General features: G+C 33.6%; 2 protein-coding genes across 3 annotated transcripts in view; one reads left to right on the top strand and one right to left on the bottom strand.

The window, feature by feature from the left end:
• LOC110993551 (phospholipid-transporting ATPase ABCA1) overlaps window positions 1-4,812 on the bottom strand; it is a 43,216-nt gene extending 38,404 nt beyond the window's left edge. The window contains exons 1-5 of the mRNA XM_022259852.2: window positions 4,182-4,812; window positions 3,853-4,109; window positions 3,030-3,203; window positions 2,463-2,707; window positions 1,596-1,706 (exon numbers count right to left, since the gene is read on the bottom strand). Of these exons, the coding sequence (XP_022115544.2) occupies window positions 1,596-1,706; window positions 2,463-2,707; window positions 3,030-3,203; window positions 3,853-4,109; window positions 4,182-4,393 (999 nt within the window). The 5' untranslated portion in view covers window positions 4,394-4,812. The remainder of the gene's footprint in view (window positions 1-1,595; window positions 1,707-2,462; window positions 2,708-3,029; window positions 3,204-3,852; window positions 4,110-4,181) is intronic.
• A 775-nt stretch (window positions 4,813-5,587) lies between these two features.
• LOC110993566 (ubiquitin carboxyl-terminal hydrolase 31) lies at window positions 5,588-25,599 on the top strand. Of its 2 annotated transcripts, none has more exons than XM_045630697.1 (14): window positions 5,588-6,063; window positions 6,145-6,333; window positions 7,078-7,212; window positions 7,645-7,779; window positions 8,547-8,650; window positions 10,133-10,253; window positions 11,095-11,242; window positions 11,894-12,040; window positions 12,616-12,800; window positions 13,360-13,466; window positions 14,056-14,187; window positions 20,824-20,919; window positions 21,264-22,138; window positions 22,799-25,599. In XM_045630697.1, exons 1-14 carry the CDS (start codon window positions 5,731-5,733, stop codon window positions 22,834-22,836), a joined length of 2,745 nt encoding a protein of 914 aa, XP_045486653.1. In that variant the 5' UTR covers window positions 5,588-5,730; the 3' UTR covers window positions 22,837-25,599. The 2 variants fall into 2 exon arrangements, with proteins under 2 accessions (XP_045486653.1, XP_045486652.1); XM_045630696.1 differs by having other exon boundaries at window positions 5,589-6,063; window positions 22,796-25,599.
• Window positions 25,600-27,496: the final 1,897 nt, after the last annotated feature.

Here is a 27,496-nt window from a genome sequence, read left to right on the forward strand (position 1 = left end):
TATATAAAATATTTAACCAAAAAGTTATGAACTACACTTAATAATAACAATAGGCGTTTCTTTCGATTGATTGTGATTTTGTATAATTTTTATCTCGAAGAATCTCAAGCAACAATGAACAATCTAAAACTAAACTATGAATGCGATCGAAATGTGTTGAGAATTTTAATCATTCAATATACGAAGCAATCATCTCAATCAAATACCGCAACATATTAAACGATAAATGGGGCAATAATTAATGCTGACATACGAGCATAGTACTGATGGCAAAACAGAAATGCTAGATTTAAACATGTCTACAAACGTTTAAAGATAAAGAAAAGGCTTTATTAATTGTCTTTTATTAACATAGCTTTTACACAATTAGAGAAAACGCATTTTTACCGGATTGAAGCTTCAATCCGGTAAAAAAGTGTTTTCTTTAAAAGTCTTTATTAAACATAATAAAAAATATATTTAGTTAAAAATGAAAGTGCACAATCATATTATACATATGACATATTAACGGGTGCACAGCCGGGGATCGCACCCCAACCTCAGGGATGACAATCACTAGGCCAACACTGCTCCATAAAAAACAGAAATATGGCGTAATAAAGTGTGACTAAAAACAATTTTAACAGAAAAAAGTTTATAAGCAAGAGTTTTGTTATAACAATTCTGTCTAACGTCTACTTACTTCTTTGAATCAATATTACTCTTTAATTGAGGGTTAAAATTAATTGAACAAGGTCGCGCGCAGGCATTTAAAACTTGTGTATATGACTCGACATGTTTATGAAGGAGGAAACGTATTATTAATAAATAATGTTTTATTTGCGTTATAACTCATATATTTTAAGAAGTCAGGTCTGTATTCATATAATAAAAATATAAGACTACGATGATAAAAAAAACTAACATAACTATTACACACACATTTAAAGTAAAACACTTTTTTACGGATTTAAGTTATGTATGTATTAAAACTTATAATTATTTACATTTACAGTATAATATAGTATAATTTACAGTATACTTAGGACATTTAATCGCTAACAAAGAACTGGACCGCAGAGTTACAAATACTTGGAAAAGCACTGATCACACAATTAAGAGTATGTCAGAATAGTATCGAAAGGAGTGTTCTAGTAGGAGTGGTCTAAAATTGAAAGATAGAGTAAAACTAAAAGAAATAAAGGTCATGACAAAGTTTAGGAATGCTGTTACTACTAGTAATTGATTTGGAAAGGGATAGGACACATTATGAGAGAAGATATCGATAACTGGACGAAGAAAGATACGCAATGGCTTCCGCGCTATGACAAAAGAATCCGAGTGAGACAAATAAAAATATGGGGAGATGATGTGCGAAGAGCAGCTGGCCCTATGTGGCTACTTAAAGCCAGCAACAGCGAAGAGTGAGGAAGCTCTTAGAGGTGGTCTATATCCAAGAACAAGCTGTATAATAGAAATTTACCGGCTTGCCGAATAATTATTAATAGTTTTGTTTTTAGTGTTAATTTTTTATTATTTCACTCTTTTATTTACTAAGAAATAACAGCAATAAAGGCTTTTATTATTAGGCATATAAATGTAGATTTCATACATACCTTGAATAGTATCACCATGAGCACGACAGATATGAGAAGAAACGAGAACTGTTTTATAAACCAAGCGAGCCAGTGCAACCATGACGGTAGACCCATTATTGTCATGGTTTCCTAAAAAAAACAAATTACTTCAGTATTTTAAATGCTTTATTCATATAATTACGGCTGAATTTGAACCCCATAAGTAGCCTCTTGTTATCATCTTTTTTTTTAATAGAACAGGGGGCAAACGGGCAGGAGGCTACAATTCGATAATTAGAATATTTTTCAAAGCTAATAATATAAACGGGTTGAATGACTCAGTTTTTGTTGCGTAATGATTCGACACAATTTATTGGACCAAGGCGTAATATGAACATCAATTGTAGTAATTAAAAATACTCATGTCAGTATTAACGTTATCAAATGGTATTTCCCATTCCTGTAGATTAAAAACGCGAATACAAATACGCAATGACACTACTATTCAGATTATGCACATTTAATATTCTGTGATATTAAACTATAAAGGAAAGTAAACCAAGTTTTATATTATCATTATTATTCTTCTCCTCGAAACTACCTTATATTTTATTTACCATTTTAGGTGGTCTAATTGGAATAAACTATTTGACAATGATATTTGTCTATTTATGCATATTTAATATAAAATAATATCGGGGCGTTCAAGTATTACCTAAAGGAGAGACCCCTCTCTGATTTTCTTGTCTGGTGATTACGTCAACAGTAATTAATAACTTTTTTACACATATTACATATTGTCTATGCTTGAAACAATTAAAACATTTATGGTAAATATGGTAGGTATGGTTTTATATATATATATATATACTCAGTATAGATAATGAAGATTTACGTTTAACCAACCTTCAGCTGCAATTCCTTTTCCGCCGTCACCACCCTCACAGTATTAACAAAAGTGTATGCAAAACAGAGCATAATTATCATAGATATAAATCTCTCCATTGCCACCAATAGATCGTCCTTCCTATACGCATTCTGTGGGAACCTTTGTAAGTATATTTTTGTATTTATCGGTTTCCCAGATTTTTGTTTAATTATTTCTTGGGAAATTGCATGTTGGACTGCTAAGAACATTTCTGGTGAGTAACCTGTGGATTTTTTTTAGAATTTAACTCCTATTTACAAATATACCTACAGTTTTATGTATAAGATATGATACTGTCGATGTTGAAAATATCCTCCCGTATCACCTCGACTTCCGCCGTTCCACTGAGCGTTTTTCAAGGCAGTTTTTGCCGCGCATCGCCACTTTGTGGAAAAGAGCGTACCAATTCTTAAAAGGCCGGCAACGCACTCGCGAGACCTCTGGCATTGCCTGTCCATGGGCGGCGATCACTTAACATCTGGTGAGCCTCCTGCCGGTTTTCCCCGTTCTATAAAAAAATGTCATTTTTAAGGTCACATTTTTACCTGGTGTTTGCCCTCCATACATGTCTTCTGGAGCTCTGGGTCCTGGCAGTGGAAACAAAGGAAACAGCAGGTTGGTTCTCCAACTTAATCTAAGAGGGTGGTCATACATAGGTGTTCTCATTACAGCTGGAAATCTTAGTGTTACATCAATATGGTCCGGCCATTTTGTGGCATCTAGAACATGAATATTTCATTCAATAAAAGCTTCTTAGTAACACTTAGTTATTTAATGAATAGGAATGAAGTTGAAGTCCGTAGAATTGTTTTAGTTCAGATACTATTAAGCTTGATGGGTAAGACAATGATTAGTCTTTTAATCAACTAAAGCAAAACTATGACTTTTGTGGCACCTTATTATGGAAAGATGTAAACCTCAACATCAACTTTGCTATATGTTAAGTCAATAGTAGTGTATTAGAACAATATAGTTACATTAAAGAAATGTATGTGTAATTATCTTGCCTTAAATTATAATTTTAGGTATAAAAACTCTTTGTCCTTTGCTGTGAGGCTAAGTAACTTGTTAGGAATTTTTATAAGGTTAATACCTAATATTAACATGACTCATATCACTTAAGATCAGGCTATGTTAAAACTTACTACAATGTATCAATAATACAGACATCAGACAAAGCAAAAACAGGTTTTACAAGATCCTATTACTGCAAAATATTGAAATGTTTTTAAAATTAATACATTGATCAATGGATGAATAAAAATCATACATTTGACGAAATTGAAATATTCTAATTGATATAGAATTCTTAATTTAAAAAAAAAGTTTTTACATGTATAATCATATTTTGCACATTTATTTACTTACTAGCCATATTATCATTAAACTGGATTCCAACTAGAATTTTATTCATAGCATTAGGTTGGGTTAGGGCTTTTTCTAACTCTTGAGCATCCTTAAAACCTTTAGGATCAGGCAGCATTCCAGTATCAAAAAATAATGCCAGAAATCCTAAGTTATCTAATGCAACTGTTGCCATTGCATTCTTAGTTACATTTCGTATTAATGGATTCTCTGGTGAAAACGCAAGAGTTCCTTCTCGTTTTGCGGAAGTTAGATTTCCCCTACGAAAAATATATGATTCAGAAACAGCTCTGTAGAACACAGCACGTAATAATTGTAAAGGGAGAACTTACATGTGTCTGCTGCTCATATTAAAATAAGTTGGTAGAAATGGTTGGTATGATTCAGCTGGTTTCGATTGCGGATCAACGAGGCATCGTATTAAAATTAAAAATAACGAGAACACCACTGGCGACGCAATTTCAAAGACAGTCTGCCATTTATGCCTTCTTTGCAAAAGAAAATTTTTCCAAATCAGCAGCTTGAGTTTCTCATATTTCGACATTGTTGTTAGCAAAAAAATTAAGGCGATTATTAATAAAAATACCCCGATCAATATTCACCCATATTCCAATAGGAGTACAATTAATATTATTGGGGTGAACTATAGGTCATGCGTTTAGGTTTCATTAAATTCACAATTCCATTCATTATTTGTACTAGCGAGTCGTCCAAAAATATGAAATTTGATTAAATAAAAATTATTATATAGTTCAGAGTTCCATTATCACAATTATTAATAATTCGAAACAATATTTACACAAAATGAATTAACGTAACTGGTAATACTTTCACTATTATTGTAGTAATAATCAATAATGTTGATTAATTTTCAGACAGCACTTGAAAAAATATTAATTACGAATAATTCCGACATCGTACATAACTCGTAACACTAACCCGTGAGGGGCAGCTCGCTAAAATCAAGTTTGCATTTAAAAAAAGCTGCGGGAACGACAGTTTGACACTCCGACATAATAAATGTCACTCAATGACACTGACAGACATGGCCTTCAAAATATATGACTGGAACAACCTACAAAATTATAATCAGCATAGATAATAATATATTGGTTGAAAGTTGCATGAAAATATATATAAGCAGCCGACCTCACTCGTTCGTAGTTACGATAATATTTGATATTAGCTTTTAATAATTATATATAATATATTGTGACACGTTTTCTATACCGTTCACAAACGGTTGACACCTGATTATTTTCATACAATTAGATTTTTATATTTGATTATTAATTTTTTAAAATAATTATTGGAAAACTATATCAAAAGTATCGTATCATACCAGAGTGAGAAAACATTATTAGAAGGAGGTCCGATAAAGTATATTTCAGGAAAAGCAATGGACTACGAGAAAAGATGAAATATCTCAAACAAAAAAATCTTTTTTGCCTTGCTCTACGCTATTTCTTACATAACTTAGGGCTTAGGCTATATTACCATACTTTAAATAATCCGTATATAACACAACAGGGACTAATAAGCATCTTTGCCAATATGAGGTTATTGTCGTAGAAGACAAGACCTTTATTAATAAAAAATACTCATAAGTTCTAATGTGACGATTAAAATGATTGGAGAAACCTAGATACGCCGAAACTAAAACTTTAAGGTTTATGACTAAGAGTTGTGACACGTATAATGGCAACTACGCAGTCTTGATATTACTTAGCTAGTTTTGTCGAAATACTGTAGCCTGTGTCCAAAGTGAATAAAAAATAATCATGTACCTACTGTAGTTAATTAATGTTTTTATCTTTCGTAATTTATAAAGATCATCTTATTGTTAACTAAATGTAAATTTTAGAAGATTTCTATTTTAATATGTCTATTAGTAACTTATCAACAGTGTTAAAATCATGTTCAGAAAGTGAATTGATAAGTGAAGTCTCAGAATCCAATATGACATCAAAACAGGTGGAAGGATCCCGACTTAAACGTACCTTTACCTTGCCTCGCAATCCATTTGGTACAACAAAACCGAGCTCTAGTAAAAATAAAAGCAACGATACCGACAATAAACCCTCCAGTGCAAATCCTTTGGCCACAACAAATAAAGAAGAGGGTGGCTTAGAAAGGAAGTTATTCAGAAGGCCATCATGGAAGATATTTTTAAACAAAATAGCTCAGCATATGAGTACTGTAAATACTACTGTTGTACGTAGCATAATAATTATATATTATGGTACATTGATAGTGTAAGATACATAATTATTAGGCTTTTTTATCTGTGTGTAGGTAAAATCTGGTCAAGTGGTTAACAGTGACAGAGTGCCATGCAGTGGAGAGCCGCCCTGGCCGCCTGGTACTACTCCTGCAGCTACTGGAATAAAAAACCATGGCAATACTTGTTACATGAATGCAGTTCTTCAATGTCTCTCTCACACAGATGTCATAGCAGAATATTTTGTACTTGACTTTTATAAGGTAAATCTTGAAAATATATTGTAATTGTGGTAATTTTTATATATCTATAGAATATATTGGTGCCATGTTAATAAAATTAAACTATTTTATTATGATAATTAAATGATGTTTGTGTTAAGTTTTACAATGATTTCATAGGAAAGTATGTCGTAAATAAAGGGCATAAGACCATGCTTTGTTATTGAAATGGTTGAAAACATCATTAGGTCTTTCTTTAGATATTTGACCACCAAGTTTTTTATAGGTTGAGAAGTCAACAAATATTTAACCTTAGCAAATGCCTGTATGAGTGCTGAGGACTGCAATCACACTCCTTCATGTATGTGCTAAAATTGCTAGGAATATGTTAGTGCTCCCAAAATTATTTTTTGGCATTTGTAGACATACATGAATAAAAACTTATGGCACTGAAACGGTTACAATACAGTATAATTTGTTGTGACAATAACCTTGTGATAAATTTAAATCAAGGTTTAAATATATTATATCTAAATAAAACTTGCATCCTTTGTAATGAACAATGCTGTATTGTCAATATACAGTACAAATTATATTAATATTAAAACTTATGTAAAAGTTTTAACTTAGTAGCATATTTATAAATTCCTTATGTTGTGCTTAACTTATTAAAAGTACTTAAATGTTCTTATTGTAGTAGCAGTTGCATATTAATTGATTTAGGTAAACTTTATTTGAGAACGAAAACTACCATATTTATGTTAAGTTTTATTAATAATTTTACAGGTTGATTTGCAAAAGAGGAATAAAATTAACTCAAAGAAGTATGGTACACGGGGAGAGGTGACTGAGCAATTAGCAGCGTTGCTTAAGGCATTGTGGTCTTGTCATTATATACCTGACATGAGTGTAGCATTCAAGGTATATATTAAATTATAAAAATATTATTTTACGACCATGACATGCATGGCATAAATTCTCAGTTTTTATTTTGGATTTTATTTTGTATATTTAGATGTATGTACATACCTTGAATAAGAATAATGTAAAAGACTCATATGTATTTAAAAAAAAAATAGGCTGTATAGAATAACTGGTTATTTTTATGGAATATTTTGATTTAAATATTTGGAGATTTAAAGTATGAAAAGAAAATAATAATCTTCTTTTTATACTAGTTGTTAATAAGTATTAAATGTGTGAAAACATATATTTTATGAGTAACTATAAATTAATATTAATCATACTCATTGCATTTTGATTTGGAAATGGATGATAAGGATATAATCCTTTAAACATTCTAAATTAAAAAAAACTAATATCTGTTTTTAAAATGTATCCACATTTTTCCAGGCTGCTGTTGAAAGACATGGTACTCAGTATCGAGGAAATAGTCAACATGATGCACAAGAATTTCTCTTTTGGCTCCTTGATAAAGTTCATGAAGACTTGAATACAGCAACCAAGAAAAAATATAAGACTATCAAAGTAAGTTACAAAGTTGTGTTATTCCCACAGCTCAATGGCAATTGGAAAGCATCTGATTTCAAAGGATGCCAAATGTATAATTGATTAATATTAATTAGCTGTTATATGTTAATAAAATTTTATATAAAAGAAACACTCTCATACAAATAAGTTTTTTGCAGCACTCACCATTTCCTGATCACTATAACAGAATTCATAATAATTGTTCCTATGTGTTAATAAAAGTTTGCATTTATAATATTACTTTACTAGTGATAAGAAGATCTTATCTTCTTGGGATGATAAAAAATTATAAGCAAAAAGAGTTTATAAGACTGTCTCATGCTTCGACTTAAAAATTATTAATTTGAATAAATATAAAATTAAAAATTAAATAATCAAACTCATTTAAGAAACCATGTACTTCTGAAAGTCAGTATAAATAAATCCAGGCAGGTTATAAATTTACTACCACATAAAAAATTAAGGACGTATAGCGGGTGAGAATGCCTTCGCCTTTCATCCCTTATTTTCTGGTTTAGGGTATTGTAAAACACTGCAACCCTACATTTGTGTAATAATAATAAAATTAAAAAGGTTTATTCATTATAAGTACATTTGCATTTCTATGTGTTAGATTTGGGAACCCTTTTAAGTAAAAAATACCTGTATCAGGTTTCCCAGCTCTTGCGATGAATGAACAATTACTTGGTCTAAGGGAAATTTCTTATATTTTCTATTGTTTTTCTAATTTGAACCTTAAGTGTATGTAATAAATATGATTTTAGAATACAGTGGGGAAGTCAGACGAGGTAGTGGCAGCGGAAACGTTGGCTAATCACGCACGTCGCAACAGTTCCTTTGTACAAGCAGTTTTCCAAGCCCAGTACAGGTAATATTCGCTTTCAAACTTTGTATACTGAATTTAATAATAATAATCGAACACAGTGTTTGCTATTTAAACGGACCCTAATTCCCACACTAGGGACATTCCATTGTTACGTATGAAACGCTAGAGGTGCGTCTATGATACAAGATATGCCTGTAGCATTCCATCAATTAAACAATAACCAACAAAGAGTAATAGTCTAAATAAAATGAGGTATATATAATAGTATGAGCAGTGTTGACCTAGTGGCTCCAGCGTGCGACTCTCATACCTGAGGTCGTACGTTCGGTCCCCGGCTGTGCACCAATGGACTTTCTTTCTATGTGAGTATTTAACATTTGCTCGAACGGTGAAGGAAAACATCGTGAGGAAACCGACATGTTTTAGACCCAAAAAAGTCGACGACGTGTGTCTCTGGAGGCTGATCACCTACTCGCCTATTAGATTTAAATATGATCATGAAACAGATTTAGAAATCTGAGGCCAAGACCTAAAGAGGTTGTAGTGCCACTGATTTTTTTAATTGTTTATAGTAAAGGATAATGAATAGGAATTAGAAAATTTCATGAATTAAAATTCCTTATAACTCCGCTTTTGCGTAATAAATTAAGGGGTAACAAATAAGTATAACAATTTAATTTTCAAATTGCTTATAGCTGTAGTATTTTAGCAGGGATTATCTACTTAAGAGATTTTTGGGCTGCAGCCCAAGGCCCCGTGGATACGAAGGGCCCCCACTTCCCAGTAAAAACAATAGGCGATGTTTTTAATTAAACAATTCAATCTGAGATCAACTCATGTGCGATGCGCGTCTATCGAAAGGAACAGGGAATTACCCGTCGATCGTTTTCAGTCTGTGTATTTTGTGCGTGTGAGTCTATTACGGGGGCGTCCCCGTAACAGCCCAGAGACAAATTCAAGATCCGTCTATGTCTTTTAGTGACATTATTTATTTATTTATTTAGTACTCCTATAGCTAACATAAATTATACATAATTACATACAAATACACTGAGAATATAGCCAAATATGGAATACATGATACATTTCATAAAAAGAAGATTTATAAAAGGGAACAAACAAACAAAAATTATTTATAACATTTGACTAATTGTGATTTAATTTATTTAACTAAGCTTAAATTAGTTTAGTACAAAGTTTAGTTTAGTTTTTTACAAATTTTGATCAAGGTAAACGCCTTTACGATATATCGGAATTGCGGCATTATAGAGGCTTTATTTATTTATACTTTTTTGCCTTATACAAAAACACAAATAACAAAAATAAAAAAAACAGTTACAAAATATATAAGGCAAAGGGTGGCCTTATCGCTTACAAGCGATTTCTTCCAGGCAACCATTTTTTTAAAGGCTTTTAGCAAACATTACAAATAAAAATGCGAAAGCTATTAATCACGTGACTGTGTCCGTACAAATCCAATTCAGCTAACATTCTGCAAAAGAACTTGAATTGAAATAATTTCAGGTCTGCATTGACATGTGCGAAATGCGAGCGAACTTCGTGCACCTTCGATCCGTTTCACTGCGTCAGTGTACAACTTCCGACACGACCCGTCACCGTACAACCTTCACCTCTGCCTGTTAATGTAGGTATTTTATACTAAGGGCCGGTTTCACAATGTACGGATAAGTCCCAAATAAGCCATTTACTTATTGGTAGGATAAATAGTATTTTTGCGTTTCACGACTGTCAGATAGCGCTATTCGTCATGAAACGCGAAGTATCTTATTTGGAAGTTTTATCTTTCGATTATTTATGTGTAGCATAGCTTTTTGGTACTTTATCCATACATTGTGAAACAGGCCCTTAACTGTGTTAATAAATTTTTCTTTCTTGTAACAACGTCCAACGTTTTTATACATACTGTTAAATTCAGAACAGTTTCTTACAAAAAAATTACATTGACCTATATTCATTCCCAAGGTTCAACAGAATCTTTCAAATTTCCAAATTTTGTCTGTGACCTAGGAGTTCAGACAGTTTAGACTATTTATAAAACTTGGTATATTTGGTAGTGGGCTGATCAATAAAAAAAATATTTTTATGCACCTATCTACCTAATACGCATTAGACAAATGAGTATTTGTTTAAAAGTAATGACTAAGAAAAACCTAAAATTTGTACTTTAATATTCTTCGCCTTTTTTACAGTGTAATGTTTATTTATGTTGTATACTGTAACTTATATAGTAAAGTGTATGTATTAATATTGAGCAGTGTTGGCCTAGTGGCTTCAGCGTGCGACTCTCATCTTTGAGGCCGTTGGTTTGATCCCCGACTGTGCACCAATGAAGTTTCTGTCTATGTGCTCATTATAACTTCTGCTCGATCGGTGTAGAACTTTTTGAGTTTGAAGCATACACAAACCAACATAACATTTATATATATATATATATATTCCTTTTTATTTTTTTTTGATATCACCAGGTTGTTTATGTGAACCAACAACCAAGGCAAGTGCGTATCGGAGTAGAACTTGCGCCCACCGCTACAATGGACGAGTTAAGAACTTCGTTACATGGAGACACCGGTATTGACAGAGAGCACATCATACTGGCTGAGATTAATGAGACTGGTAAGGGAACCAATAGGGAATAGGTACAGATATATTTTTGAGATATGTTCACGAGTCGTCTGTTCAGACACTGTTATAAAACAGCCTTGCACTCTGATTCATACTCTATTATTTTCTGTTAAGTCAGCAAGTCATGTTATTTTTTTCTTATTTTAGCGACAACTACAAACTACGCTTACAGCTTACCTATGTAACATTGAAAATGATTAGAACTGGCCAGTTACAAAAAATGTTATGAAAACTTTTTTTTGAATTTCAATTTTAGAACTCTTTGGTAATCTAATATGGTATATTGCATGCTTTTGTCATTTGTTTTTGTGAATTGGCGGCAAATCCAAAACTAATACACGGGAAAAGTTATTAAGGTCGCTAAGGGTATATATTATTCTAGCTGGTTCTGAGGTTCCTCCTCCTTTCCTTCATATAATTAAAGTTCAGTGGTATCTTGCCATAACCAAAATAAGAAGTCTATATTAGAACAATTTTTGTGTAAAATTTGACCAACATATAAAAATTAAATCACATTACTCGGAAGCCTAAATATACTTAAATAATATCTAATTGCAACAATATCTCCTCGGTGTTAAAAGTCGGATTTTCATTCTCTTTTAATGTAAATGTATACACAGTTAAATTTAACGTTATTTCAAGGATGGTGTAACGCTCGCAGTGGTTGGGAAGTGGCGGGAATTGACTTCGGAGCCCTTTACTGTATGGAGGCCCCACCACTCCTGCAAACACCAACTACTCCATATCTTCTCATACTTTGGGTTAATTTATTGGAAGGCGAACGATTTGGTATGTATTACTAATTGGTATTTAATTTTATTTGACAGGCGATAACTTCTATATGACTACAATCATCGTATAATCAATATTTTTTCAGCATATTTTACAGATATATACAATTCTTATTGTAATACCAAAATGTCATTGTTTTCGAAATAGAGCCTTGCCCCTTACACTTAACTACTTTATAAGGCCGGCAACGCACTCGCGAGCCCTCTGGAATTGAGTGTCCATGGGCGGCGGTATCACTCAACATCAGATGAGCCCCCTGTTCTTTAAAACAAGAATCAGTGTTGTTATCTATGACACTATTTCTTGTTATATTTGTGTTGGTTAAAAACGCATTTTTTTGTAGATAAACGTATCTAAATTAATTCGTAAATAGATGATATTTTCCTGGTGATATCACAATTAAAGGGTTTCGTAGTTAAACATTAAAATGTAACTGATATGATAGTAAATTGCGATAAACAAATATAGAGATTCCGCTGGATCCGAATAAAAAAATGTATTTTATTGAGTAAACTCTAGTTTTTTACATAAATGAATATCGGAAATTTGTGAAATTCATAAGAAACTCCCAGGTTCCCCATACGCAATGCAAGTTCCTCGCGAGATTTCATATGAAGATCTTCAGAAGCTGATGTTGAAGGAGATGTGCCAAGTGGTAGCTGAACGGGTGCTGGAGACGGCCCAAGGCACTGATATCTTCAAGGCCAGAATTGCTGAAGCCCACCGGCCAAGGGACCCGGCGTATCTGTTGCCCGAGGTATTGTATTTGAATGAATAAAGGCTTATTCAATCAATCAAATCAATCAAAATGTGTTTATTCAGTTTAGATGCGACTTAAGGCATGCTTATGAATGTCAAAAACGTTTACAAAATTCGCGATAGAGCAAAACTACGCCATCCGTTCGCAAGACTACCAGGAGGTCTTGTTCTGAGAAGAACGGGCAAGAAACTCAGCAAGTTATATCCTCCCTTTACATACAATAATTCAAAAGAAAATGTCATAAACCACAACGTCATTTAAGTTAAAAATAAGATAAAATCTGTTCTGTGATTTACCACATTCACCATTACATTACATTCCATTACATTACATTACATTCACAACACTTCCAAGAGAACAAAGCAAATTATAACAATATAATTAGATTATTAGGATTTGTTATATTTACGATTATTATTATTATTATATATGGCCTATGTTTAAAAAATTACAGGCTGGCAAAAAAACAACAACAGGAATATTCATTCCTATAAAAAACCGACTATAATTTGTAAAATACCACCACATAAAGTTTACTGTATTTATGACTTAACAGTTGCCACACCCATTGTTTGCGCTAGACGTGGAACAGGCACTTTGCGCTCACGACAAGTACCCGCATTTGAGGCTGGAACTACTTTGGGAGCCCGTACATAGAGACAGGTATTTTAACCACTTAATTTACGTACTAAAAGTCTAAAATAGTGTATTAATAATATGTTTAGGAAGAAAATCGGGTATAGTAAATCAATTAATAAAACGACTGTTACTATTTGTATGGGTATAAAAGTCAAAATTTATTTATTCATATAGGTAACATAATGTACACTTATGAACGTCAAAAAAAGAATTATTAAATGAATCTTATTATTAACATTTACTGCCAGTTCTCAAATCAGCACTAGCGAAATGTGGAATCGACTCCCGATGGGGTCTTCCCTGAGAGACGCGACTTATCAAAATTCGAGCGTACTCAAAGGCCGCGACGCATCCACTAAAAATGGGTGTGCGATGACTGCCCTTTTTGGGCATTCTACAGCCGGCATTACGAGAGTCCATGGGCGGCGGTATCACTTAACATCCGATGAGCCTCCTGTCCGGTTGTCAGGTGTTCTAAAAATTTTTGGATGCATGTTTGTCAGGCTTACGTCTTGTATTTAAAATAACGAAGTTCTTATGTAAATAATATGTGTGATTTTAAATTCCCCCCCATTTTGGTGAGAATATTTTTAAGTAATTGTTTTGATCGTAGTATAATACGCGAGTGGGGTGAAGCGTGCGAGGTGCACGTATCGGCTACGGGCGCGGCCGCTCCGTTAACATTACACGCCTGTCTTGCTCATTACACGAGGGCGGAACATCTCGCCCAGGAAGATGCTTGGAGGTAATACTGATTCTGTCGAATTTTTTAAATCAAATCAAATCAAAATTTATTTATTCATGTTGGTAACAATGTACACCTATGAACGTCAAAAAAAAAGAAAATGAATTTAATTTTACATTTACTGCCAGTTCTCAAATCAAGGGCGTAGAACGGAAGAGAAGAATTGGCAATAAACTCTCCGCCACTCTTTTTAATCGCCAAGTTTTTTTTACACAATGTTTGTAAGGAGCTGCAACCACTACACCATGTTCCATATGACATATTGAGTGATAAAGAATAAAAAAATAAATTAAAAACAAAGATTTGTCCTCTATCAGCAGGAGGCATGGTGAAATAGGAGCACGCACTTACATACTCGTGACATACTTATTCGACCCAAATAAAACAGCTATAGATAATAAATGCTAAAAAGGTAACAGGCTGGATCTAATAATAATAACCTCAGGAAGAGTTAGGACGTCTAATACATCTTACATTTTCTTTGGAAATATAATATTTTTTTTAATATTTCTAAGATATAAAGTTTTCTTCTCGACGTATATGTTGCGAAAACTAATAAAATAATATAATAAGAAATCAAATTTCTTTTACTGCTTTCTTTTGCTGTCTTATAAAAAACTGAGTGTCGTTGTCAAGGCACGTTTTCTAAATTGTTAATCACACATAAATCTAGTCTCAGGTGCTCTCAAACTATTTTTTCTGTATGACGTTTGATAGCGCTCTTAATCTTTCCATAATCCTTTTTTTTAAAGATTTAAACCGTGTATTATTGTTTAACGTCTCTATGTTGCTAGTCCATTTCATATCCTTCTAGACGGCCTCATTTCCTTTCACTGCAAGCGAGGTATCGTTCGGTCACATAATAAATTCATTAGTACATAGCTAAGGTTCGAATATCAATTTTTTTCCCATCGCAAGCACAGAAACTAGACGAAAAAGCTAGTTTCATGTTAAACTCAACTTTGTGATCAGCCTCCTGTGTTCACACTGCTCAAATACATAAATAAATAAATAATGCATCAGTGGCTCTACAACCTCCTTCCTGGGCCTCAGATTTCTGAATCTGTCATGATCATTTGTCAATCTAATGTAAGGCAAGTGATTAGCCTCCTGTGCCTGACACACGTCGTCGATTTTTTGGGTTTAAAGCAAGCCGGTTTTCTTACGATGTTTTTCTTCACCTGTCAAATGAATGTTAAATGTACGAATGTACACATTTAAAGAAAGTTAATTGGTGAACCGGCAATCGAATCTTTGACGATGGATGAGAGAGTCTGAGGCCACTGATCACATACATACATACTGTACATACATACATCTCGATAAATTATATTTGTCTAATGTATTACTATCGGTGAGGTTTCTTATAAATCCAGTTAGCAAGAGAGAAAGTCTTAATTAAATATGCTAATGAAATACACATAACAACCTTCAATTTTAATGTCGTAATAAAGTTAGGTCTAAACTGAATTGTGATTTTATTAGATACATTTTATAAATATCTATACCTAATATGGTCTAAGCCAGACCAACGCGTTTTGAAATTGGAACGCGTATAACCATTTTACGTTCCTAGCATTTTAAATGGATAGGTGTTGCTTTTGAGGTATTTAAATAGTTTCATATTAATATAGAGGTAGTAATTACTGTAAGTATGCTAAGATTTTTAACTATTCGTTTTTTATTATGGTGTAGTTAATACGGACCAAATAAAGATAACCACTGGTTTTTAATAATTAACGAAATTTATTAAGGCATACAATTAGAAATAAGCGTGGTTTTTTTATTACAACTATTCAGTTTACCTCTCGACAACCTCCTCCAATGCCATCTGTCATTCGATTTCTATTTCATTCTTAAAACAAATAGACAATGATGTTACCTTTGTTGATACCTACATGTATGGCGCAATCGTTCTTACATTGCATTTATTATCTAGGTTAAGTCAATGCCCTGTAAGCATTTATTTTATTTTTATTTTTATTTATTTGGTGCACAAAACACATTATAATCTTTACAAAAATAAACTTAAAACTAATAGTTATGAACAGGATTCTAATGTAAAACCATGTGCACACTGCAAAATTAATGTTACATCAATAAAAGGCTCATAACTAACAAAGGTAACATAGTAAAAAAAAAACAATAATAATAATAATAATAAGTTCCTCGACACCAATTTAACGTAACGTTAACCAGGACCACAAGGGTCAGCACTTAACCTACGATGGAGGATGTCTTTAACGACACTAATGAATTTATTGATGTTGCGACAGAATATGTCCACAAGTAAGTGGTTGCTCTTTGCCATCTCGTTATATTGACGAGCCATCCTGGTCAAAGGGTTGTAAAAAGAGATGTTATTCTTATAAGTTTGAAGGGAAAATAAATTGACTTCGTTAGCTCTACGGGCACTAAATCTAATGTTAAGGCTAATGTGAGCTAGTAGTTCGGGAGAGTCTATAATGGAGTGGGTGATTTTGTAAAGGTAAACTAAGTCGAAGACTATGCGTCTGGATTCTAATGGTTGAACTTTAAATTTCAGGAGTCTATCGCAATAATTTAAGTTAGACCGGCCAGGTTTTATACGATAACATAAAATTCTGAGAAATTTCCTCTGAATTCGTTCAATATCGTCAATGTGCACCTTATAATTCGGCGACCATATTGGACTACCGTATTCTAATATACTTCTTACGAGGCTGAAGTATAAGTACAAGGTGCTACGAGGATTTTTAAAACCTTTTGTGGATCTAAGAATAAAACCCAGTAGATGGTTTGCTTTAGACGTGATGTGACTATAGTGGGCACGGAATGAAAGCTTGTCATCGAACAGGATACCTAGGTCTTTTGCAACATCTGATCTGTTAACTAATTGACCATCTATGACGTAGTTCCATACGATTTTGTTTCGTTTATTAGTAAACGATATGACAAAACACTTGTCTATATTTAAATACATGTAGTTCGTCTTGCACCATAGTGATACGGTATTGATATCACGCTGTAATGTTAAGCAGTCATCTAAATTAGTAATAGAAGTAAATATTTTTAAGTCATCTGCATATAAGAGACAATTGCAGGACAGTTGTTGAATAAGGTCATTAATAAAAACTACGAAGAATAATGGCCCTAAGTGGGAACCCTGAGGTACTCCCGATGTAACTGCGATAGGTGCAGAGATGAAGCCCTTTAACGCAACCAACTGAGTTCTAGAGTCTAGGTATGAGCAGATCCATCTATATAAACTGCCGTGGATACCATGTGACGCTAACTTATGACAGAGCAGATGGTGATTTACTTTGTCAAAAGCCTTAGAGAAGTCAGTGTAAACAGAGTCAACTTGGCCACCTGTGGCAAACACTTGACAGAGATAGTTTTTGTATTCCAGAAGGTTAGTGACCGTAGACCTGTTTCTAACAAAACCATGTTGCTTGTCTGAAAGAACAGGCTTAAAATGACTGAACAGATGAGTATACATCACTGACTCAAATAATTTAGCAGCGCAAGATAAAATACTTATCGGTCTATAGTTTTTACAATTGGACTTATCACCACTTTTATAAATAGGTATTATGTGGGCAGTTTTCCAGCGCTTAGGAAACACACCACTAGTTAACGATTTATTAAAGAGAACACATAATGGAATGGACAACTCCTTTCCGCAACTTTTTATGAAAATAGGAGGCAGAAGGTCAGGACCCGCCCCTTTGTTAATATCCAAACTATCTATTTTACGTTTGATATCTGTTACCGTAATAGAAAAGCCAGATAATATATTAAAATACGTGTTATTTACAGCACCAGATTGGTCAGTGTATATAGTTTTATTAGTTTTATCGTCAAAAACTGAACCAAAGTATCGCGAAAAAAGGTCACATATCCCCTGACCGTCTGTCTCAGAAGTATTTTCAAGTGTCATGGTGTGAGGCACTGAAATATGGCCTTTACGATTATTCACAAATCTCCAAAATGATTTTATGTCCTTGGCCAACGAGTCCTCGATGGATGCGATATACTTGTCGTAACAAATCTTGGTAAGAAATTTGCATCTCTCCCTCAGCAAAGAGAAAACGTCGTAATCGCGGGGATTCCCAAACCTCTTAAACCGTTTATGATATAAGTTTTTTTCTTTATTACATTTAATTAAGGATTTGCTGTACCAGACTGGATAAGATGAGAATTTGCTACAACAACTTGGTGTATTTCTTGATATTATTTCAAATAAAAGCTCATAAAAAGCTTCGGTGCACTCATCAATACAAGGGGACGATAAGATTTCGGACCAGTTCACAGACTGGAGTTCAGATTTAATGTTTTCAAAATTACATTTAGCAAAATTAAGCCGTTTAATGTTAGCGCGTTGAAGCCCTTTAGAAATCTGAATCGGAGAAAGAGTAATCAAAATTGCGGGATGATTTTTATCTAACAAACTTAATGCAAGTGTTTCATTGACACTTATACAATCTATATTAGAAAGCACCAAATCCAACAAGCGAGCGTTTGCATTTGTGATAAAGTTATGCTGTTTTAGATTACACAGTGACATTAATTCATTTAGTAGAAGGAGCTTCTTACTCGGGTTAGGGGAAATTGACAGAGAGGGATTAATCGAATCAGAGTAATCAGGTGTGTTAAAATCACCAATTAATAAGAAATTATCCAAAGGGAAACGATTAAGAAGTAAATTTTGGCAATGGCTATAAAAGAGTTCAAGCTTGTTAATTCTAATATCAGGAGGCAAATAGCAAACACATAAATTTATGCGAGAAGTGTCACGTGCTTCAGGAATAAGAGTAACCCAGACATCCTCCATATCACTATCCCACGATGCTTGACGGATGACCTGGTATTTTTTATGGACGGCGAGTAAAACTCCACCTCCCTCGGTTTTAGCACAGGAGGAATCCGCACGATCTCGTCTGAAGAGATTGTAACGGGCGTCAACAACTTCGCCATCGAAAACACTCATATTTAAGTTCGTTTCCGTCAAGCATATAATATCGAAGTTAGAATTTAACAGATTTAAAGAAAATTGAGTTAACTTGCTACGAATTCTGTTTACATTTTGATAAAATATATTAATCATTGAGGAAATAACGTGTGATTCAGTATATAAAAACAAAAATTGATCAAGTAACTTACTAAGCAATGATAAACAAACAAATTAGTAGTAGTAATAACAATTAAGACAATTTAGTGAAGGAATCATGACTTTTAATTAGAATGGCCGGGCTTGATTCATCCTTACGAACATAAATTTGGCCATATCGCACCCAAACAAACCTGTAGTTCTTGTCAGTAGAAAATTTACGTGCCGCACGGTGTAACTCTTTAGCTTCAGGAGACAAATGTTCAGACAAGTATATCCTGCTCGACGACGAGCCGCCAATACCAATATCGGTAGTAGATAGTTTGGTGTCAGGGTGGGACTTATTGAAGCGAGTCAACGCAGACAAGAGTGTATCACGCTGACGCTGCGTTGAGAGGGTAACTAGTATGTTTCGCGGCCTTTTGGAGTTTGAGTCCATCTTAGCTACACGACGACATGCTTTAACATCACTCTCAGATACCACAACATTTAAACACTCACAGAGTTTTTTGAATAACTCCATCAGATTCTCAGTCTTGCTTTCGGGTACCTCGTGAATCTCGAGGTTTAAGTCACGTGAAATCTTTTCAACTGTAAATAAACGACTCTGGAGTTTTGATAACGTGTTTTGAGATTTCGTAAGTTCAGTCTCGAGTACCCTGATTCGATTGTCTTTGTCTGCAATATTTGACTTCAAATCATTTTGTTCTAAGATGATAAAATCCGTTGTCGTCGTGAAGTCAGCCTTTACCAACTCAACAGCTCGGCTAACCTCGTCGGTCACCATGTCCTTCAAGTCCTTTCTAAGCGCGGACCGTAGATTTAGCATAAACGATGAGTCAGGGGACAGTTTCAAGTCTATAAGTTTGCTAATACTGTCCAACGTAACCGGCTGCTTAGAAAAGTCAGCGCCTGCAGAAGTTTTCGTAGCAAAATCACACTCCGGCTCTTTACACGTCGTTATATATGAGGAGGCGCTTGGTGATTGGTTATTGCGACCCCGCCGGACAGGAGTATTATCGTCATTGTTTTTACGCCGAGTTACATTCTGACACAGAGGACAATTAAGTGATGCCAATTGCTCAGCACTGAGCTGCTTAGTCGACCCGGCAGCAACATCAAGGCATTCATAACAAAACTTGCGTTTGCAATTATTACACTTTAAAAAATGATCGACATTTAATACGTTATTACAGCCATGGCACTTCATAGCTTGATTAGATTCACTATTATTCACTTCACTGATTTTACGTATTCTGTATTACTTCAAATTTGACTTATAAAAGCTAACACTATTGTTAAAATTTACATTATATTTAAAATGAATAAAATAAGGAGTCGTTTACCAAGGCTTGCCTGAGATGGTTGTTTAATTATATTTCTCCTTCACATATTGTTATGTACACATACGATACCCCACACCTTCATCGTCCGTCCTAGGAATACAGGAACAAGAGAAGGCAGGTGTTGGGAGGAAGATATAAGAAGGTTGCTAGGACAGAATGTTATACAATAGACAGAACATTAATTGACAAATATTTCAGGTGTCCTCAATGTCAAAGATACATGCCGGTTGTCAAGACTCTCGGCCTTTGGTCTCTTCCTGATATCCTTGTTATACATTTGAAAAGATTTCGACAGTAAGTAGTTCCTTATCAATATGTTTATATAAAAACTAAAAACCAAGCTAAGATAATTAAACATATAGGTTATTATTGTAGGCTATACGTTGAATTAGTGTTTATCTACTTGTAAGAAACAGTTACGTACAATTAGTTTTAATTAAATTAAATTCTATACGAACTATGTATACGAGAATTTAATATACTCTTTATAGAAATAATTATAATAAAAAAACAGAGATTCTCTGACTCTGCTCCTGATATATTCATTATGCATGTCTTATCATATTATAGATTAGGCAAAGGTTAGCAATGTACTGACATACTAACGGTATAAGTATAATATTTACTTTATGTCATAGACAGGCTAAAGGGAGGACCAGCACGAAATTGACAACAATGGTAGAGTTTCCCCTTAACGACTTCGATATGACCCCACACTTGGTCCGAAGAAATACAACAGGTGCCGAGTCACCTGGTAACTCTCGATCGCCAAGACGGAGACACTCCAAGACAATCCAAAATCCACAAGACAATATTTACGATCTGTATGCCATATGCTACCACCATGGAGACGACTTAGAAACGGGACATTACACGGCAGCTTGCAAGAACCCATACGACAACCACTGGTACAAGTTTGACGACTCCCGAGTGACGGCCGTGGATGATGAAAACGCTTACAGTGAACTCGTCAACAACTCCGCTTACATGCTCTTCTATAGGCGGAAGAAATCGAACGTCATTCACTCCTGTTCCACAGATGATAAGGAGCATTGGGCGCTGCGTATGCCCAGGTACAAACCGATCGAGACGCTGAACGAAGTATCCGAAATCGAAAAGAACGAATCGGACGTAGAAGAGAAGAGCGTAGACACATCCACGACCAGTTCACCCGCGAAGCAAGTGATACAGTCGCCGACGCTTCAACGGCCGCTTATAGTCGAAGTAAACGATAGCGACTACGAAAACGAACCAACGGAGACGTATATACACAAGGACGTGCACGTTAATCCCAAAATGACGCCCGTGGATTCGCGAAGACCAAAATCGGTGGATATCCCATCTAGGTCCAGTGTGTCCCCGTCGAATAATAGAAGCTTCGAAAATTCCCCCTTAGTCGCGAGTATAAATGAGGTGGAATATCCAACAACGGAAGACCTTATGTTGTCTATGTTTCAAGAGTCAAAATATATTGTACCGAGGCATCATATCAACGGGGAATCTCATAGAACAGGTGATGAGTCATTATTAAACTAAAAAAAGTATTTTAATAATATGTTGATTTTTTATAATTTTCTATATTGTAACAGCGGGCAAATGGGCAAACGGGCTCACCAGATCTTAACTGAAACCGCCGCCCAGTCTTGAAAGTGCAATGCCGGCCTTTTAAGAATTGGTACGTTGTTTTCTTAAAGGTCACTAATTACAGTACCAGGTAAAATTATAAAAGTGTACGAAAATTTAACCAGCAGCCATGTTCACTCTATTTTCTATAAACTGATGATTAACTGACACATATTTTCAGTCTGTTTAAGTTTTTTTATACATTTACCATCGGACGTCGAGGCATAATACAAAATTCCACCCGTATCACTGCCGACGACATCCGCTGTTTCAAAATTGATCGTTTTTTAAGACAGTTTTGCCACACACCACCACTATGTAGAACCACTGAAGTATTTCCGAACCAATTCGATATGGGTCGTTCAAGAAAAGAGCGTAGCAATTCTTGAAACGCCCGCAACGAACTCGCGACCCTTTGGGCATTAAGAGTGTCCATGGGCGGCTGTATTACTTACTACCAGGAGTGCCTCCTACACATTTGCCCCCTGTTCTAAAAAACGATTTCATCTAACAATTTTGTGGTATAAATACTTAATTATGTTCTTAGCAGAAAAGCCATCTGTATGGACAACGAGAATATCAACGTGAGAGCAGGTGAGCGGATACCTCTGACAAATTAGTTTACATTTGGCCTTAGATCTGGTAACTTGTAGTTGACATTGACGCCACAATTCACTTTAAACCATAGATGTAAAATGGACTAAGAACACTTGATAATAAGCGATTTTTAACTGTAAGGAAATTTATCTTTATTCTGTAATTGATAAAGCGTGGCTTTGATATTGAGAACACAAGGCAGCTAAGTCGTATGTCGTAAAATTCAGTGGTGCTAATTCTGATGAATTCTGATCTAGAAAATAATAGTAATAAACCAAGATCACCTATTCCTTTAACTTCATATTCTCTTGTAGTGTTGTATTTTACTGTAAGAGATTAACTGTCTCTTAAAGCGTGATTAGTTTACGCTTTAAGAGTTTGTGATTGTTCTCTTGATAGTATAACAAAAATTGTAGCAAACGCGATATATTAATTATCGTTTTATATTAAAGCATATACAGAACTAGTATGAAGAAAACTTGCTTCTAATAAATTTATCCAACTGTTCAGTCTATTATTATATCTATGGGGTAACCAAGACAGTCGGCTTGTGCAACAAAAGACGCAGTACGAGGTATTTCTAATTAATAATCAAGGGTTGCCAATAGCGATAATACTTTTTGACAGCGAGGCATTACATGGCAACCCTGCACGACTGAAATGTGAAAAGTTGTAAACTCATTACAGAGTACGAGCTTCCTTAAGTCATTTCAAATAAGTTGTATTTAAAATTTTATATCGAGCCTACTGATAGTGTATTGCTTAGCTGCATACACGGTATTAGATAACAGTTGTTATTACAATTCGTAGTTTTTATAGATAAAAGTTTGTCACCTGATATAATATCTACAGTAACCAATCATAGAATTTGTAGATTAAAGGAACACTTTTTTTTGGCACCAAAATTCATTTTAGACATTAAAAACTGACAGTGACATAAAATATTTTAATGACATAATCTGAAGGTTCGTTGACTGTCGCTTGAATGTGATTTGTCTAACGCTGTTGACCAATCACAGACGTCATCTGATGGTTCGCTTTTTTATTGAATCGCCTTGAAAAACTTGGAGGTTTCTAGACCCAGCAAACTTGAATCAAGACGTCTATGCGGTGTATGCAGCCTATAGATGTATAATATAAACAGCATAAACTTGTAATTACTTTAGGTAATACTGTGCCTTCGTTCTAGAGAAGTTGTGATTTTTAAATATTTAACACCTCAATCGAAGATTAGACATTGACTATTTGCAGAAACAGTGTATATACCGTGGCCTTTATAGTTTTGGTATTGGAGTATGTAATTTGTGATCTTGAATGGAATTAGCATTCTGCACTTGAATCGGTACATAGTTTTCTATGTAATTTAATCATACAAAAGATTTCTATTTTTTTTTAAATAAACCGTGCATATCTTTAACAGGCCATTTAAAAGTCTACAAACTTGGCCCACAATTTGACTATATAACAATGAAAATCGTAATTACTAGTGATACTTTGTGTCAAATGCTTTCGATATACGCTATAGTTTTCGTTTACTCGAAACTTCAAACATCGCTTCGCTGGTTTCGTTCAAGACTACGTTTGTAAGATTGTTTCATGGTTTTGTATGTATATACGAAACGCAGGAAAATGTGTGGAATGTGATTTTTTAATATAAATTTTATTAAAAATTGATTTTTATAAAAGACATTCTAGTTAAGGGTAATTTATTCATTAAAGTGTTAATGTCTGCACTGCAGTCTACATTAAGCTTTATAGTTGTCAGAGTGTATTGAAATTGCGTCTTGGTGCAATTTACTACACGCTATGTAATCGCTATAAAGCCTAAAGTAATATCAGTATAACTATAATACAATATAATTGTCACTTTACCTGATTGAAGTAGTTGTGAAGGTACTAAACAAAAAGTTCTTTCCTATTCTACCCTCAATTGATATTTTGTGTCGGTACTGAAATTTTTCATACAAAAATAAATATATAAATAGTATTAAAAGTATATTACATTTTAGGATAATTATTACGTAATGTTTAGTGACAATCGTATTGTTAAGACTTAAATTGTATAGTAGCCCTGCAGCTTTATTTATGTTTTTTTAAACAATCAAGAAGGCTCTCAATTTAGCGTTAGTGATAAACGACCAATCAAACTCATATTTATTAACTAATATACAGCTATATACTCGAAATTATAGGATTTTGTAGAAGTTAAAGGTTACCTTGTAATAAAAAAGTACTGGACAAGATGTTTGCAAAGTTCGTTTAGAATAGAGACGAACTCCAACTGAGTCATCAGTTCCATAAATTTAAGCAGACGCTAGCACTACGTAATTTTTTTGTTGAAATAATCCAGCGCCTCTGCGAGAAACTAGTACATAAATTGGTGAATTTCATGGCCCAAACACCTTGTCTAGTAAAATTCGATGGGTTCGCTTTCATACTACGGATTATAAAATCAAAAACCGTGTACTAATTTTATTAGCCACATATAGTTAATAATATATAATAAAAGAGTTTAAAATAGTGAATTTGGGTATCTAGTAAATTATATTCACCAAATTGTGTATGTCGTGGTATCTGTCAAATTGACAATTGACATGTATTAAAATAAATCCGTTGTGTGTGAGTGAAACGGTACCATGTAATATAAGATGTGGTCGGTATATCTCAATTGTATTAAGTTCGTTGTTTTAATTTAAAAATGTTTATTTTTTATCTTTATCACGTTATGTTTAAATAAAAGTGTTATGTGCACCATTTATTGTTTAATTTTTAACCTATTCTTTATTTAAACGAATTTTAGGGGCGCAAAGACAAGCACGTTTTTACACTAATGACAAAATATCAAATAAACGGAACCGGAAATGGATTGCGTGCATTATGGCGCTTCATAGTCCATACAAGTGTTCGTTATCGTTTAAAGAACTTACATTACAAAAAAAAATATTTTTGTTTCTTAAAAATAATATGAAACATGATTACATTTGACCTTACTATATGTCATCTCAGGTCACTTTCGAAAGCTTTAAATGTATGACGTCGTATTGACGCAAAAGCGAAGAAAAGAAAACCAAGACAATGTAACCTTAAACAGTACTTTAATATCCTACTTATGAAATTAGTACAAGGTTTCATCCATTAAGGGGTTAGGCATTCTTTACTTAACAACTTTAGTTAACATATATATATGTGTGTATTGATAAATATTCCACATTAACTACGGTTTTAAACGTATTGTATGGTAAAGAAAACTTTTCAAATTGACAATTAAAACCAGCACAGAACAGCTAAAACTCGTGAAATTTTATTTCATGTACAAAAACCTAATATAAAAAAAAACTTTAATTGCTCTAAATATATAAAAATTCTCATAAATATTCCTTATAATTATACAATATTCTAAAATAAATATAACTACCGATGAAGTCTTTCGATCCTCTGGAGAAGCCAGCTCTGGACTGGATCAAGTTAAAAGGCGCGGTAGGGATGGCGATTCTTTCGAAGTGAAGCGAAGATGAAGCGAGTCTAATGAATCGATTCACGAAAAAATCGAGGCCTACAAAATCGATTCTTAAAAAATCGATCTTTTTTTCAAGTTTGCGTTTCCAAGGGTCCCTTAGTTTTTACATCCTGGTGACAATATTTGCATGTGCCTCCGAAGTCTTTTTTAATAAAATGATTCCATAAATCACTTCTACCCGACATGCTGAAAAAATATATTTATTCCTCATTTATTATATGTATTCAACTTGATAAATAATGATATTTTAAGTAATTAGTCACTAGTTTCGAGTAATATTCAAAATCCTATTAGGATTAGTTAGCATAATTTCTTAATGAATTTAAAAGAATATTTTATATGAAAGAATAGTTTAACATTTTATAAAAAAGTAACCTTTATATAAAAATAGCACCAAATGTGAATCGATTAATTAAGATACGAATTGCTTTAAAAATTGATATTTTTCGGAAAGAATCGCCATCCCTAGCCTGGCGATTACTTGATTAAAATAAAATTAGAGTAAAAGCGATAGTTTATTTTTAAAATGATAATGGGAGCTTTACTATTTTTTCTGTAAACAAGATGAATAATTTGATGCTTTGACGTTAAATAGATAATTGGACATAAAGTAATCGTGAATGAAGTATGAACACTTCCATCAATAAGAATTCCACATATTACTTATTAGTTATTTCAATGCTGATTATTCCTGTGTAAAAGTAAATTTAAATGATAATCACAACTAACAGAACAAACTGAAAATAATAGCGTCAAAGTAAAAAATAAGAAGCGCTTTACTTATTTACTTACCTACTCTCAATTAGTTATTATTTCGCAACAAACACTACATGAAAATCTGATGAAAATACTTATATTACGCTAATAACAGTATTCATTAAACGACAACAACAAATGAATAATGCAATATCAATCGTCACAGATTATAAATACATAAAGTCAAAGACTACAAACGTAACTTTTTTATTAAAGAGAGGCGAGTAAAGGATACTAAACATACAGCCATCTCGCGAGTTTATGAGTAGTTAACTCTTTAACCGGCAGCACTCTTATAATTCAGGCACATTCAACTAAATGCAAATAATTGTATGGTTTATACCAAAACAGAAAAAATCGAATGTCGATTTTCAAGGG

This window comes from Pieris rapae, chromosome 13 (genome assembly GCF_905147795.1).
Source record: "Pieris rapae chromosome 13, ilPieRapa1.1, whole genome shotgun sequence".
Taxonomy (NCBI): domain Eukaryota; kingdom Metazoa; phylum Arthropoda; class Insecta; order Lepidoptera; family Pieridae; genus Pieris; species Pieris rapae.